Source organism: Centroberyx affinis, unplaced genomic scaffold, assembly GCF_046629955.1.
Source record: "Centroberyx affinis isolate AG114_WGS23_722 - 3 ecotype Tasmania unplaced genomic scaffold, CSIRO-AGI_Caff_v1 ptg002538l_1, whole genome shotgun sequence".
NCBI lineage: Eukaryota > Metazoa > Chordata > Actinopteri > Beryciformes > Berycidae > Centroberyx > Centroberyx affinis.
Genome location: NW_027280755.1, coordinates 52,366 through 68,299, shown reverse-complemented (window position 1 = coordinate 68,299; position 15,934 = coordinate 52,366). Strand labels below are relative to the sequence as shown.

Here is a 15,934-nt window from a genome sequence, read left to right as displayed (position 1 = left end):
CCCTAGTTCGCATCAATTCAGCCGAAAGTGAGTGTGTGTGTGTGTGTGTAACCAGGTCATTCATGTGCCAGGCGTTCATACAGCGTCACAACAATACATAACTATGTTTGCAGCCACAATTTACTGGTTATTGACCTCAAAATGGATGTAATCAGCTGACTGGGTCATGAGGTTTAACATGCAGTTAACCCTGATACAGTTGTTGAATAGGTTTTCAGTGTTAGGCAGGCAGAATAATGCCAAAGAATAGAGGAGGAGGAGTCATTTTTATGCTGACACATTTATGCTTTATGCTGTTTTGGTCAGTTAAGAACCATCTTCAAAATGAAGCTGATTTTATCATTCCGCAACCTTGACAAAGTCGTTCATGTGTTTAATTCCTTTCGCCTAGACGGCTCCAACACTCTCTCTGTTCCTGCCCAAAAGTCTCTCCAATCTCTTAAAGGTTTTTAAAGCTTTCCAGTGTTTTATTTTGTGTCTTCAGGTCCATTCAAAGCTGTGTGTGTGGTGTCATGAACCAAAAACACTCTCAATCCATTTTTCCACGTTCATTTTCCAGCATCTCTCTGAGCCTTACCAAGAACAGGCCGTTTCTGTCGCCGTGTCTTTAAGGCTCATTAATATTAACGACCCCTCCGTTCCGATTGGCTAACCGTTTCAAGAGTGAAACGTGAGACACCGCGGCCAGGCGGCTACAGGTAGGGAAAACTCTCCGGTAATAAACAATGATAACCGCTCAACCGCTTTGAAAAAAACACTTTTCTGTTTCACATTTTTTTTGGTCAAAGTAAGCAATTTTAAGAATCACTTTGGGCTCTGGAAGTTTGTGATGGCCATGTGTTATTATTTTTGAGATTTTATAGACTAAATGATTAATCGAAAAACTAATTGATAGATTAATCAATAGAGAAAATAATCGTTAGTTGCAGCCCTACTTCCCAGTAACCAGTTTAACATGGGAGTGAGCCGGGCATCTTAACTGGGTTTCTCGTAATCAGAGTATGAGCTTACTCAGAGGTTCTCAACGTGGGGTCCGGGGACCACCAGGGGTCCTTGAGGGGGTTCCAAGGGGGTCTCCAGCAAACTGATGAATTGTTAAACTTCTCCATTATTTAATTTCAGTTAACACAGTTAGAGAATGTAGAAGAATGACTGTTTTGATCATAGTTTCTCTGTTATCTCTACAGATAGTCATGGAATTCTGGACAAAATCATATCCAACAATAAAAATATTCTCAGATTTGGGTCCGAGAGACAAAATCTCAATGGTGGACTGTCCAAATGGGGGTCTGTGGCTCTAATGTGGACTAAATTAGGGGTCCTTGATATGAAAAAGGTTGAGAATCACTGCTTTAAATCACTTAAAATGTATTTTTCACGTGCTTTTATGTAATGAGGTTTGCATGATTCTCTTCCCACTGTCGTTTCTTGGCATTTGCCGCTATCTTCTGAGGACTGAGACACTCGGTTCAGAGCCTCACTCCTCCTCCTTTCTCTCCTCTGGAACGAAAGAATGTGATTGTAGATTAGCTTAACAGGGGGAGGATGTTGGGAAACAGGAGGCAATCATTAACCCCCCTGTTCCTCTCCTGCTATTTCACTCTCTATCTCTCTCTCCTCTCACCTAAATGTTCCCCCCTCTCTTTCCGACACTATCCGTCTTATTCTGTCTCTCCCATGTTTGCTCAACCGGAGTCGACAAAGTCTCTGACACGGGGGAGACAGATGTTAAGACAGATTGCATTCGTTTATTACAGATTTGTACTGGAGCGCGATATCTGGACCACCTGCTGTTTATAGGAAACAGACTGAATGGGTGAATCCAGGTGAAAGCTACGCTCACTTAGGGGGGTTTCACCGCTAAATTCCCCCTCATTTGTGAAGGTACAAACAGATGAAGAGGAGGGGACGGATTAGAAAAGATTTTTGGGGCTGTAAATAATACAACTTAACTTAATATTAGGATGTGGTTTAGCCGGTACAAAGTGGAAATGATATGTTACGTGCCTCAACGCCTTCAGCTCCCATGGATATCCCAAACAGCAATTTTCTGGATTCCTCATGTGAAAAATGACAAAGACAAAGCGTTTCATAAATATGTATCATGTACAACATTCAAGATATGTTCTAATCATGTTGCATAAATAAGCGGACGTGTTTACTGCACCGTTGTGGCGTTAAGACTTCCTGAAAATAAATACAAAGTCCCACAGCGGGATAACAATATTTTTAAGGGACTTCGGGGAATTATGAGTAAAACAGCAAAACGTTAATGTTTGACTGAAACGGGAGCTTTGTTCCGTCTTAACAGTAAAGCGGATCGCTTTAAAAATGTTCGATTCCTGTAATCCCAGTCCCAAAGCGTACAGTTTGCCACGCATTGCAGCAATTTTAAGTCTCTAAGCGGTAGGTTAAGGCTAATGTTTCTCAAACGATTTCATAAACCCGTAATGCAGGGGAAGTGGACAGAGGTATGCGACCCCTCTGTCCAACCCCCCGCTTCTCCGGCCAGGTTTGCGCAGGGCCGTCTTTGATCCTGAACTACCGGGTCAAACCATTACAAGGTCAGAGGGTCCGCCGGGCACATTCCACAGCTTTTAATAGGTCACTACCTTAATGGTTCACCCAGAGAGAGAGGTAGGGAGAGAGAGAGAGAGAAGTGTTGACACAAAAAACCTGGAAGTTGAAATGAAGACTGATTTGGATAGAGAAGTGAGGATAAAACAAAAAAAAAGAGGTTGATAAAGAGAGAGATGCAGTTTTGAGTTCTAAAACCGGGAGGTGAGTTAGCATTTTTGAGCCGAGAAGTGATTACGATTCGAATGGGGTTTTGGTGAAAAGCCTGAAAATAAGGTCTGTGGTTAAGACAAGCTTAAGAAAGATTCAACGTTTCATTCTGTGAGATAAAATAAACCATGAAACATCCCTTTAGTGAATTTTGAAGGTTTTATGCATCGTAATAAACTAAGTTGCTAACAAATGGCTAACTTTCTTTAACTACAATGAGTTTGTCGCATAATAACAAGTCATTTCGCAGAATAGTCTGTCATAAAGCCTCTGAACTGTAGTACTCACGCTCTTTTCAATTTGGATTGTAGATTTACCCATTTATAGTTTTTTTTGCCCAATAGGTTGTTTGCATATGACGTCACGTCACTGCGTTGCTGTGGCGCGAAATGCAGATGGAGGGCAGGAAGTGATTTTGTACATAAGAAGCACTATCACAAGCTCTCAAAATGCCTATGGTTTGCGTCGTTTACGGTTGCTCAAATCGATCAAACCGAGAAACCACGAGGTGCTTTTATCGAGTACCAAAAGTTGTTGTTCATAAGGGGGAAAAATGCAAGAAATTGACCGAAAAACGCCGGCAAAAATGGCTTGCGAACCTTCGTCTGCGGTCGGGAGGAGCGGAGTCGGATAATGCTCGTGTGTGCAGTGACCACTTCGTCAAGGGTAACGTAACTTATGTGGCTGTTTCCTTACTTTATAACGTTAAAGTTATTGATTTTTCTTTGCTTTGTTGGAGTTTGTACCCCTGTAACTGAACAACAATACGTAGCAACGATAACCAACGCTAGCTAACTACAAAGTGTTTTGCAGGGTGCAACCTTATTGCTACAAGCGTTTAATTGCGGTTTTGTTGTTTTCTTTAGGGTGCCCTAGTGCTTTAAACGACGTTGAGTCTGTAGACTGGGCTCCTACAGTTAACCTCGGTTATCAGAAAGGTAAGCCCATGTCAGAGGCATCACGTCTACGAGAGGAGAGGATGAAGTCCAGAGATGATCAAGAAAGACGCACAGAAGGTGCAGAGGCCTTGCTGGATCTCCATGAGTCAGCTGAGAACCCAGAGCCAGAGGACATCACTGAGATGTTACATGATCGACAAGGTAAATTAATTGTATTAATAAGTGTAGCCAGTATCTTAGATTATAGTTGGATAAGGCAGACGTGATTCTGACAACAAATAATGTATGTAAATGTATTTGAATTAGGCTTGCACAATGTAGATAACTAAGTACTCAATGAACCCACCTGATTGAATGTTGACAACTAAGAAGATAACTAGACAACAATTCCCATAATGAATAATTTGGAGAGTAATTTGAATAACTCCCTCTCCCTATTGCCATATATTGTATGCAGATGCAGGATGCCAGACAGACCTAACCATGGATGACATTGAGAGGATGGAGGATGTTCTGAAGCAAACCACAACAGAGCTGGGTGATCTTCGGACTAAAGCATTGGACACACAGTTTAGCCAAGAGTCTTTTCAGAAGAATGAAGACAAGACAAAGTTTTACACTGGGCTCCCCAACTTCTTAGTTTTAATGCAGGTTTTTCAACTGTGTGAGCCTTATATCACTGCGGGCCATTTGTCTGTGCTTTCTAAATTTGAACAAGTAATTTTAGTTTTGCTGAGGTTGAGACTAAATCTCCCTCTGAAAGATTTGGCTTTCAGGTTCAACGTCTCTTACTCCACTGTTTCTAGAGTTTGGCACAAGTTAATTGGCATACTTCATGAGAGATTGGAGTTTCTAATTGAGTGGCCAGAGCGAGATGTACTTCAAGCTACAATGCCAATGGCATTCAGGCAAGCATTTGGATGTAGAGTTGCTGTGATCGTAGACTGTTTTGAAGTATTTATTGAAAGACCTTCTAATTTGCTTGCTAGAGCACAAACGTGGTCAAACTATAAGCATCACCACACTGTGAAGTTTCTGATCGGTGTTGCTCCCCAAGGGTATGTCTCTTACATATCTCCTGCCTGGGGAGGAAGAGTTAGTGATAAGCAGATTACTGAAGAGAGTGACCTCCTAAAAAACCTGTTACCTGGAGATATTGTTCTAGCAGACCGTGGGTTTAATGTTGGGGATAGTGTAGGATTCTACTGTGCTTCACTACAGATACCTGCGTTCACTAAGGGGAAAAGACAGTTGTCAGCATACGAGGTGGAACAAACTAGAAAAATAGCTAATGTACGTATTCATGTCGAAAGGGTTATAGGATTAGTCAGAAGGAAATATCAGATTCTGCAAAGTAGGGCCATGCCCATCGAACACATGGCAACAAAACCAGGCGAGTCACTGTCATTGATTGATAAGATTGGAGTTATTTGCTGTGCCTTGTCAAATTTATCAGAGTCTATTGTCCCACTGGAGTAAGAAATTACAAAAGCTAGAGGAACATGGCCTATAGACGGGCAGTGGTGGAAGAAGTACCTTTAATTAAGTAAAAGTACCAATACAGCAATGTAAAAACACTCCATTACAAGTAAAAGTCCTGCATGAAAAATCATACTTAAGTAAAAGTACATAAGTATTAGCAGCAAAATGTAGTTAAAGTATTAAGTAAAAGTAGTGGTTTGGTCCCTCTGACTGATATTTTATTATATATGACATCAGTAGATTATTAATACTGAAGCATCAGTGTGTAAGCAGCATGTTACTGTTGTAGCTGCTGGAGGTGGAGCTAGTTTGAACTACTTTATATACAGTTAGCTAGTTTAGTCCAGTGGTTCCCAACCTAGGGGTCGGGCCCCTCCAAAGGGTCACCAGATAAATCTGAGGGGTCGTGAGATGATCAATGGGAGAGGAAAGAAGGAAAAAAACAAAGTTCTGATACACAAATCTGTTTTCAGTTTTTGGACTTTTTCTCTAATCTTTGATTTTTGCTGAAATATTGGATCATTTGAACATTTATTGAAATGAAACCATGTGAGGTTTAGAGGGAAAAATCACTATTTGGTGGAGCTGTTAACAACTCATAGACATCTGAAATGTGACCCGACTACACACTGCTTTTTGTAAGACGTCAAAAGCCAAAAAGGTTGGAAACCACTGGTTTCATCTTTAACAATGTGTTGTATTTTAAAAGCTTGTTATATTATCCATTGTGTCAAATCTCCATCTGAAAAGTAACTAAAATCCAATTTATAGTTGTACACTGTTCTTGTAAATAAGAAACCACTAATAACTTTGTTGTCTTATTATCTTCTCAATAAACATCTGATTGCCCAAAAAAAAAAGATACATTCATGTTAGTCATGTGTTTTTCATTTGCAAAATATGACTGAATCTAGTGCCTGAGCTGATGTGAGCTAGTGTCCTTTAGTCATATTACATGTCAACATGTTACTTTGTAACTTGCTGTCCCAACACTTCTGGAAGTATACTGTTTCTGAAAAAATCCTCAACTTTGGGAATCACATCATCCCAAAATTCCATATCAGGCAAAATTCTTTCAACAAAAATGTCATTACGGTTCCACACCACAAAGTCGCAATACTCAGCATCCACAATGTGAAGCTGTGCCTGGACTTGGAAGTAGTAAGCATGGCTCCTGTCCAGTGTAACATCATCCCCATCATTGATGAGGCAGAATCCCTTGTCTCCAGCACACAGGCGCAGATTAACCTCGTCTTGCTTGCAGTGTGGGCACTAAAGTTCACAGTGAAAAGAACATGTAAACAATAGACTGAAGAAGTCAATTTTGTCTGACTTTTTATTTAATTCACTGATTCTTATGTAAAGACAGGTGTTTTTTACCTGACATGTTTCGACTGCCAAGCCTGCAGTCTTCATCAGAGGTGTTGCCGAAGCTTCCTGTCAGCTGATTTATGTGGACATGGTCGTCCTACCTGTTACCACATAAATCAGCTGACAGGAAGCTTCAGCAATATTTCTGATGAAGACTGCAGGCTTGGCAGTCGGAACATATCAGTAAAAAAAACAACAAACACCTATTGTCTTTATATAAGAAATCAGTGAACTAACCATGTAAACAAATATGCATGCCAATATCTTTCCACAGTTTAAATGCTTTCTGTCTTTACATTGAAGTGAAATTATGAATGTAGAACATCTTTCTCAGCACGTTTATAATGAACCGTAATATTACCTTTATCTCGCAAATCCCTGTTCCATGACAGTCACAAGTGGCAATCCCATCAGGCGAAGCTCCCATGTATGGCCACTTGGGATTCAGCCAGAGACCACTTTCCATACAGGAGAAGCCCTCATGCTCCGGACCCATCAGCTTCTCATACTCTCTTCTGGCTTGTGCCTCATGTTTGCATCCGTAACTGTAAATGGTACACAGAGACAATAAGCAAAAAAATAAATGGTAATTTAATATTCAGTGTTGAATTTAGAAACTTTGGAGTGGGTCATTATTGTAGGCAACATTATTATGGTTCAATGGTTTAAATATTGACTATTATCCTAACCCCTATGCTTAACCCTACCCCTGCCTAACCCTTGCCTTATAAGCCTATACCTGATGTTGACCCTTGTGCTAGTCTTACCCAAAATCTCACCTCTGTCTTATCCTAATTCAAACCCTAAATACCTGGTCGCGACTGTGGTGAACTTGTGTGCCTCTGGGTAGCATATGGCCTTAATCAGGCTCTTGGATGGTTGCAGAGGGTTAGTCTTAAGAATTTGTTTAAGCTTAGAGGCAGTTATGCGTCCAGCTCTTTGTCGATACCAAATCCTGGATGCACCCTGGCTTCGAGTTGCCTTCTCTACAGCCTGGACCTGAGAAGGGGTTAGCTCTTCTAGCTGGAAATCCTGGCATAGCTCTCCAAGCTCTTTGGGGGATAGCTGCAGAGTCTCTGGTGTTCTGTATTCAAGAACAGTTTTAGGCAGCATGCAAGATTTGGGGACAAATTCCTTGTGGTAATTCTCCCTAGCCATCAGTGCAGCACTCTTTGGACAGTTTCTGCTTAAGGAATCAAAAAACCTTGCATATGTTTCTGACCCTCTCTTCACTCTTGGACATTGAACTGGTTTCCCAACCTTAGGTTGTTCAGTTGACCTCCCAGCGATGGCATCGTCCAGTTTTTGTTTTTTGGATTTTGCTGAGGAGAAGTCTATAAGAGCTACAGGAGCGGCAGGAATCTGAAAAATGTAAAAAGCATAAAGATCATAAAGTGCTGCCCTACTAAGGGAAATGACAGTATCTGACAATTTCTAACACACACTTCTGTGGTCCATAACATGGAAAATTTAAGATATGACATTGCAACTACAATTTGTGTTGTTTGTCTTAGTCTAAGGCAAACCATAAAAATTGTAGTTGCAGTGTTTGATCTTAGTTTTCCTGTGTTAGGATCTGCAGAAGTGTGTTTTAGAAATTGACAGTTACTGTCATTTCCCTTAGTAGGTTAGGGTAGGCTACAATTACATGTACATACATCTTATACAAAAACAAAAGCAATGATATGTACATTTAAATACCTTTTTTACATGTGATGGCATCAGCCACTTGCACTTTTCCGTTGTGCAGGAGGCTGTATCTCGCATCTTAACACCAGCTTCAATGGAAAACAGAACTGCCCCTACATGAGAACAGGATTCTGACAATCTGTGAATAGAATAGAATAGAACAGACATTTCTTTATTAACCACAAATGGAAAATTGTATTTTGCACAGTTCATCTGTGGGTGTGCACTGGTGATAGATTTAAAACAATAGCTACAAGCAACACCATTAACACTTAAATCGGGGTTAACAGTTACACAAAAGACAGGTGAACGTAAATAACTTACCCTGCCATGCAATTGCAATGAGCTGCAATGACTTCTCCGTCTTGTTTCGCGATGATCCACGTCTTTAGTGGCGTTTCACCGGACCTTTGAGAGTGGTTAACCTACACCGGTAACAACCATAACGTTAACGTCGAGAGGCGCCGCGGAGTTGAATGTTTGTTGCTAGGTTAATCCACAGGACAATAACAGAAAAGCCACTCACCCTGGCGAAAACCAAACGACAGTCATTGTGGAGCACCTTCGTACCGAGGTCGTGGACCCAACCGCTTACAAAAAAGTTGTATGCCTCCATACTTTTGTATGCTTTCATTTGTTTTCTTGAGTAGAAGGATGTCTGGAGGACAAGGTAGTTGCTTATATCTACTGCCTCGATAGCAGGCAAATCTTTCAATTCAGTTGAAAAATCGCTCCTCTTCATAACATAAGGATCACGTCCAACGTATGTTGTGATTTTCTGTTTATACCTTTCTCTTGTAATATCGTCTAAACTCGCACAGTACGGGCTTTCCTCCATCTCGTCTATTCTGCTTTTCACTTCCTGCCCTCCATCTGAATTTCGCGCGTCATCGGAATCACGTGACTGCAAACAACCTATTGTAGTTTTTTAAAATTGTAGGTTTTTGAATTTGCTAGCGTGCTAGCTTGCCTGAAGCTGAAGCTTATTATTAGCTGAAGCTGAAGTTTATTTTTTACTAATATCGATTACATTTATGCTTTAGAATTTGTGAAAGCAGCGTTAATTTATCTCATAACAAAATTGCATTAAACTGTTTATTTTCATCATCAGGCCAAAACTACATTCAAAAACCCCTTGAAGTGAAAAAACGTCATCGCTGGCCCACTCTTATCACTGCGTCTTAAATAAATCCATCCACTTGAATGTGAAATTACAACTCCCATAATCTCTGATGTTAGTTGGCTCTCTCTCTCTCTCTCCTCCTCTCCTGTTCCTAGTTAAGTGTTTCTCCAGTTCTCCTCTTTTTTTTGATCCACCTCTATAGGAGCCAAGTATCGGTGTGTTGGATCAAAACAGTTATTTCAACCCACGCCTTTCACCTATCCGTCTATCCATCCCATGGATCGGGTGCAGTTGACTGTGTTTTCTCTCTGGGCATGACAGATTAATAGCGGCACTAAATCACGCTCTGCTGTCGTGACACCGCAGCCGAGAGGAACCCGACAGAGAGCAGGTTAGCGCTGTGATTTCCACGTGCTCACAGAGAAAAAGACGAGTGACGCTAAATGTGCGTCACAATTAACATATCTTTAAGATGTTGGAAATGACTCATGAGCACGTAATGCAAAGGAAATATGAGGCTGTGCAAGCTGACAGTGACACCAAGGTGCTGGAATTAGGTCAACTGGATTTTTTTAAAATTATTACATGACACTTTTGACAAGACATAATGATCAAAAATAGTGTTTGGAGCTGAACTGATGCACCGTGCAGCTGACATTTGAGTTTAAGTGGCTGAGTGAAAAAAAAGAATAAATCATTAAACCAGATTGAGTTGACAACAAAGCAAAACAGACACTGTCAAGTCAACACATTCTACCTGTGCGTGTTAATTAATGTAAATAGTTCCCACACCTAGCTGAGATAATTACATAACGGCGACTGCGGTTTTGGAAGCCGGATGAAATATTGGCTCATTAACACACACACACACACACACACACAGTCACACTCGCACACAGTCCCACTTTAAACACAGCAGTCCCTCAGCCCAAGACAGACATACTACTAAATAAATAATAAGTCACCATTAGAAAGTGTATCAATATTTTATTAGTTTCAACTATATAAAAAGACAATAAAAACACAGAGTTGTCTTTAAGGACTTATCGGTCAACTGGAAACTGCAGGGAGAAGTAGTATCAAAATAGATGTGGGCCTACATGCATATGCATGCACACACACACACACACAATATTCTGCACATGATGGGTTTAGAGCTACTCTCTTCCCCCCCCAAGTCTCATACTATATAAATCACAAAGCTGTTTTTTTTTACAGCTCTACAAAACCTCAGCTACAAAAGTAGGTTCCTTCAGACCATCTACAGCTTGGATTCATAAAATTTGACAATTTGTTTTGGGTCCCTGGTTGAGTAAATGTCTCACTTGGGTCCCAGACCAAAACAGTGACAGGCCACCTAATCTACATAACCAACTAGTGAGTTTTCAGTGCAGCATTTCAAATTTAATGTAAACGTTTAGTGCATTGCATTGCTTCTCTCCTTCCGCTGCATCCCTCTTGCAGTTTCGGTCTCAGATGAGCTTCGACTCTCTGACGTTCCTGAAGGGGACGCTGGTCTGGTGTCTGGATGACAACTCCCTGGAAGAGAGAGACAGGGGGAGAGGAAGAGAAGTGAGTGATGTTTAGTTAGTAACAAAGAATAGACTAAGGCACTAATAATAACGGTGACACAACTTATTTGTTCTGGGATCTGACTGCCACTCTCAGCTGTAGCAGGTTGTGTAACTTCTTTGTGAGGTTGCGATCACACCTACAGTTTGTTTTCTTTGGTCCCAACCATGGTGGAGAGGTTGACTTTGTTGCATTTATATATTTGCTTCATTTAGGTTCACACTGCCAGTTACAAGTGAAGCAGGGCTTGTAAACAAAAGTCACATGGACTCACAAGTAGCTTGTTTATTGGACAGAGTTTTGGTGACCTGACAGGTAAGAAAGGCAGAGGTACGCATGAGGAAGTTGTCACAGTCTTTGCTGTCTCTGGTGTTCATATCATTATATAACACATGAAGAAATAGCTGAATATGAGCATCAGTCCAGGCTGTGGTTTGCCCTTGGTTCATTTTGTTATGCTAGGCTTTCCAAGCATGAGGAACTGCTGGTTATCAGGTGTCAACAACCCTCTCCTAATACCCATAAAACCTGATGTTAAGGAGCTGTTGACTGTGTTTGGTTTGGAAAATGTTCTCACTCCTAACAAACCGCACTGCAGTTCTCTGAGACTCGCGTTTCATCTCGGTGTGGTTATTTGGTGCCACCTCAGTTGGAATGGCATTGTTGTCACCTGGCCAACCAATCAAATGAACTGCTCTAAGCATGCTTGGTATGAACACACCCTAAAGCTATCTAAACCTTAAGCCAGTAAGGAAACAGTAGTTGTGATAAAAAGGTAGATGTGATCCTGTGCAAACTGACCTCAGCACATACAAACATCCCCATCAGAATGTCCAAACAGCCAAGAAAGAGACAAAAGGAAGACACTCGCACACACACTGTTATTATTAGAGAATGTGCAGTTTAAGTGACGAGGCAATATGCTGCTGTTTGTAGCAAGCAATAAAAAGAGATGGTGTGCTTATTAAAATATATCAGTTCTATCTAAAAGGTACAGACCTCTCTGTGGAGAGGGAATGAGGGGGGGGGGGGGGGGTCAAAATGGAGAGAAAGCTCTAAAAGATCTCAGATGCCTCCTCTCTTTTGCTCCGTCTCTGTTTTCCCTCCTAAGGGTCTTTAAATTTTTCACACAAAAACACTTCACAGCTGAATAGCCTCGGTGCCCCTCCAAGCCGCCACCGACCACAATTCATATTCCCACAGATGTGAAGAGTGAAGTGAAACAATGCCACGTACTTACTCTTGATATGTGTCTCTACTGATAAAACGTGTGTAAATCTGTGTGTGTGTGTGTGTGCGCTCGCAGCTCCCTTATCCCGGCCTGGGGTTTTGAAAATCTGCTTATCTTACCAGAGTGCAAAAAAAACCAACAAAAAAAAACCGACCATAACATTACACATGTATGACAGCTTTATCGGTCTGAATACGACCTCAGGATTAACCCTTTACTGTCGGAGCCGTTTTACCATGCTCTGTCACCCACTTATAGTCCAGCCTGCCTTCACTCCACATGACATAAACACCACTGCAGCTCCCTGGATTAAATTGTCTGGCCTGGGCTGGTGTGTGCATGTGTCTGAGTGAGTACATGTGCTTGCAAGCGAGATATGAGTGGTGTGTGTGTGTGTGTGTGTGTGTGTGTGTGAGCCGCTGGTCTGTCCCTTTTGGCGTCATTTCTATTATGAGGCCATCTGTGTGTGTGTGTGTGTGTGTGTGTGAGAGCAGCGATTACCCTGAGCAGGTTAGCTACGGTGGCTTTAGCTGCGTGTGGTTGGAGACAGACCCAACCTGATGGTAAACAGCCATTCACTCTGGCTGGCCCTCGGTCTGCCCTTTTACACAATGCAAGTCTATGGAGGTAATTCAATGGAAGAATGCAAACCTATGGCCGAGTCGGTCATTCTAAACATTTAAAATGTCGCTGGCTCCTATGCGGCCAGTGAGTCGGGGCCCCGCGTTATTCAGTCCATGGCCTTTAAATGAAGTCGCATAATCACTTTTATTCCCAAAGGAAGTCTATGAAAAAAAGGAAAGTGCACGCAACATAATGGATATCCACCGAAGAGCCGGCCTGTCACCAAAGTATGAACACCTATGGCTCGAACAAAGACCAAAATAGACCAGTTGGGGAATAATAAAAGTGTGCACCCCCTGCCCCCCCAACACACAAGAGCAACAAAACAAGAGCAAATAAAAGACACCTTTGTCACCGCCACACAGAAATGCTCTTGCGCAACTGCTGGAGCAGGACCTGCATGGGTAATGACCTGTTTTGTGTGTGTGTGTGTGTATGTGTGTAGACACACTGGAGTGAAGCAGGAGCAGAGTTTCAGCCCAACAGTCCAGGTGGAAAACATCTACATTCCATCTCTATCTTCCACTCCCTCCATCCCTGCCATCACACTCACATTACCTCCACGGAACGCGTTAAAAGGGCAAACAATACTGATGTATTGTAGTTGTAATCTGGCTGCCTTGCGCGTATGGTTCAATTCACTTGGCTGAATACAGGTCAGTGAAGAGAGGAGAGGAGAGGGGGAGGGATACTGTTAGGAATATACTGTATAGTTTTCAGGGTGGTATGGTTTTAATATTTAATATGATGAATCGGGCTCAAATAAATACATCAAACAAAATAACATGACAAAAAAAACCTCTTCGACATCCAATACCAAAGGCATAAACAAAAAAGAGCTCAGGTGTATCAGTATTTCAGTAGTCAAATTTGCTGGTGGTGAACATGGAAAATAAAATGTCCAAATCTGTCTGTTCTTTTGCCTTTTATTCATCTTCTTGATATGAAATCCATTTTACACTGTAGGTGAATCAACTAACATGTTCAGCTTCAACTCGCGGTTCCAGTGCTTAACGCTTCGACTGCATATCTGCAAAAACTGCATCAGATAAAAAGAGACGGCCCCCTGATTTCTCTGCAAATGTGTCCCTCTTGTTTACAAAAGGCAGGAAAACATTCAGACAAAATATAGCTGGGAGATACTGCACCACTGAGTGCAGTTTCTAGGCTGCTGTGAGAGCGTTTGATAACGATCATAAAGCAGAGATATGGTTTAGCTTTACAATAGGCCTATTGAGCTCTGATTCACTTTTCATATCTACTCTACATCTGTGAGAAAACATCCACCAAACCTGAGACCTTCTACTAAAAACAATGAAGTATATCGGGTGCTGCTGAACTTTTCCAGCTCTGGAGGTAAAACGAGCACACCGAGTTCTCCTGTCATGTTGCGGTCTGAAAGAATCAGGCCTATGACCCATTTGGGGTCCTGAATCTGTCCTTAAAGAAACTGTGGTAGAGCTCAATAGTGCTTGTTCCACTGTCGCACAAAATAGATATAGTTTCCACTCATAAGGTGCCACAAAGGAACTGCTGAAACATTTACACTGGGTGTTATGTAGGGACCATGCTACAGCAGCTACAGTGTGGTGGGAATAATGTAGCTAAGGTGACAGAGTAACATCAGTCAGGTGGACAGAGCTCTCTCTCTCTCACACACACACACACACAAAGACAATGCTGGAACAGGGTTTTATATTTTATGTCTGTTTTATAAACAGTGTCATGTAAGGACTATTGTACACTAGCTACAGTAATGGGAACATGCTAGCCAGGTAACACCAGTCAGGTGAACTGAGCTCAGGTTGCTGGTGTGTCTCACAGGCTATGCAAGAGCATGCACATGCCCACACACACACACACAGAAACACAATCATGCACACAGGGTATCTACGGTACATGCTCGCACACACAAAACACAGTATGTACAGTGCATACAAATACGTACACACACACTCGCATACCCAGATGGGTGGGTGCAGTACATACACACACACACGACACAACACACACAAAAACCTGGACAAAGAGAGTGATTATTACCTCTCCGCTCCAGCAGACATACAGCATGCATAATTTAAATTCAATTACACTGCAAGGAGCAGGAGGAAACTGGAGAGAGAGAGACGCAGGCAGCCAGCGGTGTACTACACCAGTAAAACCATTTCCTTGCCTGGTGACTCAGCAGGTCTCACCGACTGGGCTCAGCTTACCAGAGCCGCCTTAGCACTGAAGCTGCAGCTTTCTCCATCAAGTTACATCTTCGCACAGAAATGCTCCGGTGAAACCTGAATCCACCGGCCAACTCAACTTCAAAGAGTCTGTAACTGCAGTGTGACGCTGCCAGCTGCAGGACTGTCAAACCTATTGGTTTCAAAGATGATGTATTGGATCAAAGACATTTTCCCCCCCAAGAGATGCACTGTCTGAGCTGTGATAAAAAGACTCTGGATAGGAGCATCTGCCTAACACCAAAATTCTAAACACCTGATTGCAAAATGACAGTATGCACCAGATAAGAACAAGTTTACATGTATTTCAAAGTTGTTGTAGGTTTGTTTTCTCAGGAGTATTATGAGTTCTGATGGGTTGAAAATGTCCCACAAAGCTTATTTTCAATCTACAAAACCAACTCTTCAAGAACATATGTGAACATGACATGAATTGCGATGGCTAAATACATTCGGGAGCTTTAACTTTACCCCGACTACTCTCAAACACAAACATTTCTGAGTGAAGCGCCACAAACAGACAGGAGAGAAAATGACTCAAGGCTGAGGGTTGAACTCAAACATCCAATGTGATAGGGGGAGAGAGAAGGAAAAGAACGGGAGGAGGAAGAGAGGAGGAGAGCGACAAGGCCCGCTGACAGAGGTTTGATCTTTTTTGATGTTGTGACAAAGCTTTCCTGCCCGGCCTGCGTTCGGTCTTATTCGACCTGGATATATTCGTGTGACAGCTGAGTGACAGGCTCTGCCTTTCACAACAAAAAGACAAAAGGACTCGGTCGTTGGCAGCCAAATCTTTACAGCCCGGCTCCCTCATCCTGCCCTCAGCAGGTGAGAGTGCAGGTGTTCCCCAGTAAGACACAGCACATATTAGATAGGATCTTGGGTACGGGCTACAGGGACTGCTGGGAAGTTACTTAAGGCTTCT

The 15,934-nt window shown here is 42.1% G+C and overlaps 1 protein-coding gene and 2 long non-coding RNA genes across 3 annotated transcripts in view; all 3 read right to left on the bottom strand.

The window, feature by feature from the left end:
- Positions 1–6,111: 6,111 nt before the first annotated feature.
- LOC139656787 (uncharacterized) lies at positions 6,112–7,874 on the bottom strand. Its single transcript, XR_011696158.1, has 3 exons — positions 7,800–7,874; positions 6,901–7,084; positions 6,112–6,440 (listed from the first exon to the last, which is right to left on the bottom strand). It is a non-coding gene; the product is annotated as an uncharacterized lncRNA (long non-coding RNA).
- Positions 7,875–8,268: 394 nt separating this feature from the next.
- On the bottom strand, positions 8,269–9,066 carry LOC139656786 (uncharacterized). Its single transcript, XR_011696157.1, has 3 exons — positions 8,755–9,066; positions 8,553–8,653; positions 8,269–8,367 (listed from the first exon to the last, which is right to left on the bottom strand). It is a non-coding gene; the product is annotated as an uncharacterized lncRNA (long non-coding RNA).
- Positions 9,067–10,385: 1,319 nt separating this feature from the next.
- The window catches only part of LOC139656790 (carabin-like), a 57,245-nt gene continuing 51,696 nt past the window's right edge, over positions 10,386–15,934 (bottom strand). Inside the window, exon 10 of the mRNA XM_071534412.1 lies at positions 10,386–10,890. Coding sequence (XP_071390513.1) covers positions 10,824–10,890 — 67 coding nt within the window. The 3' untranslated portion in view covers positions 10,386–10,823. The remainder of the gene's footprint in view (positions 10,891–15,934) is intronic.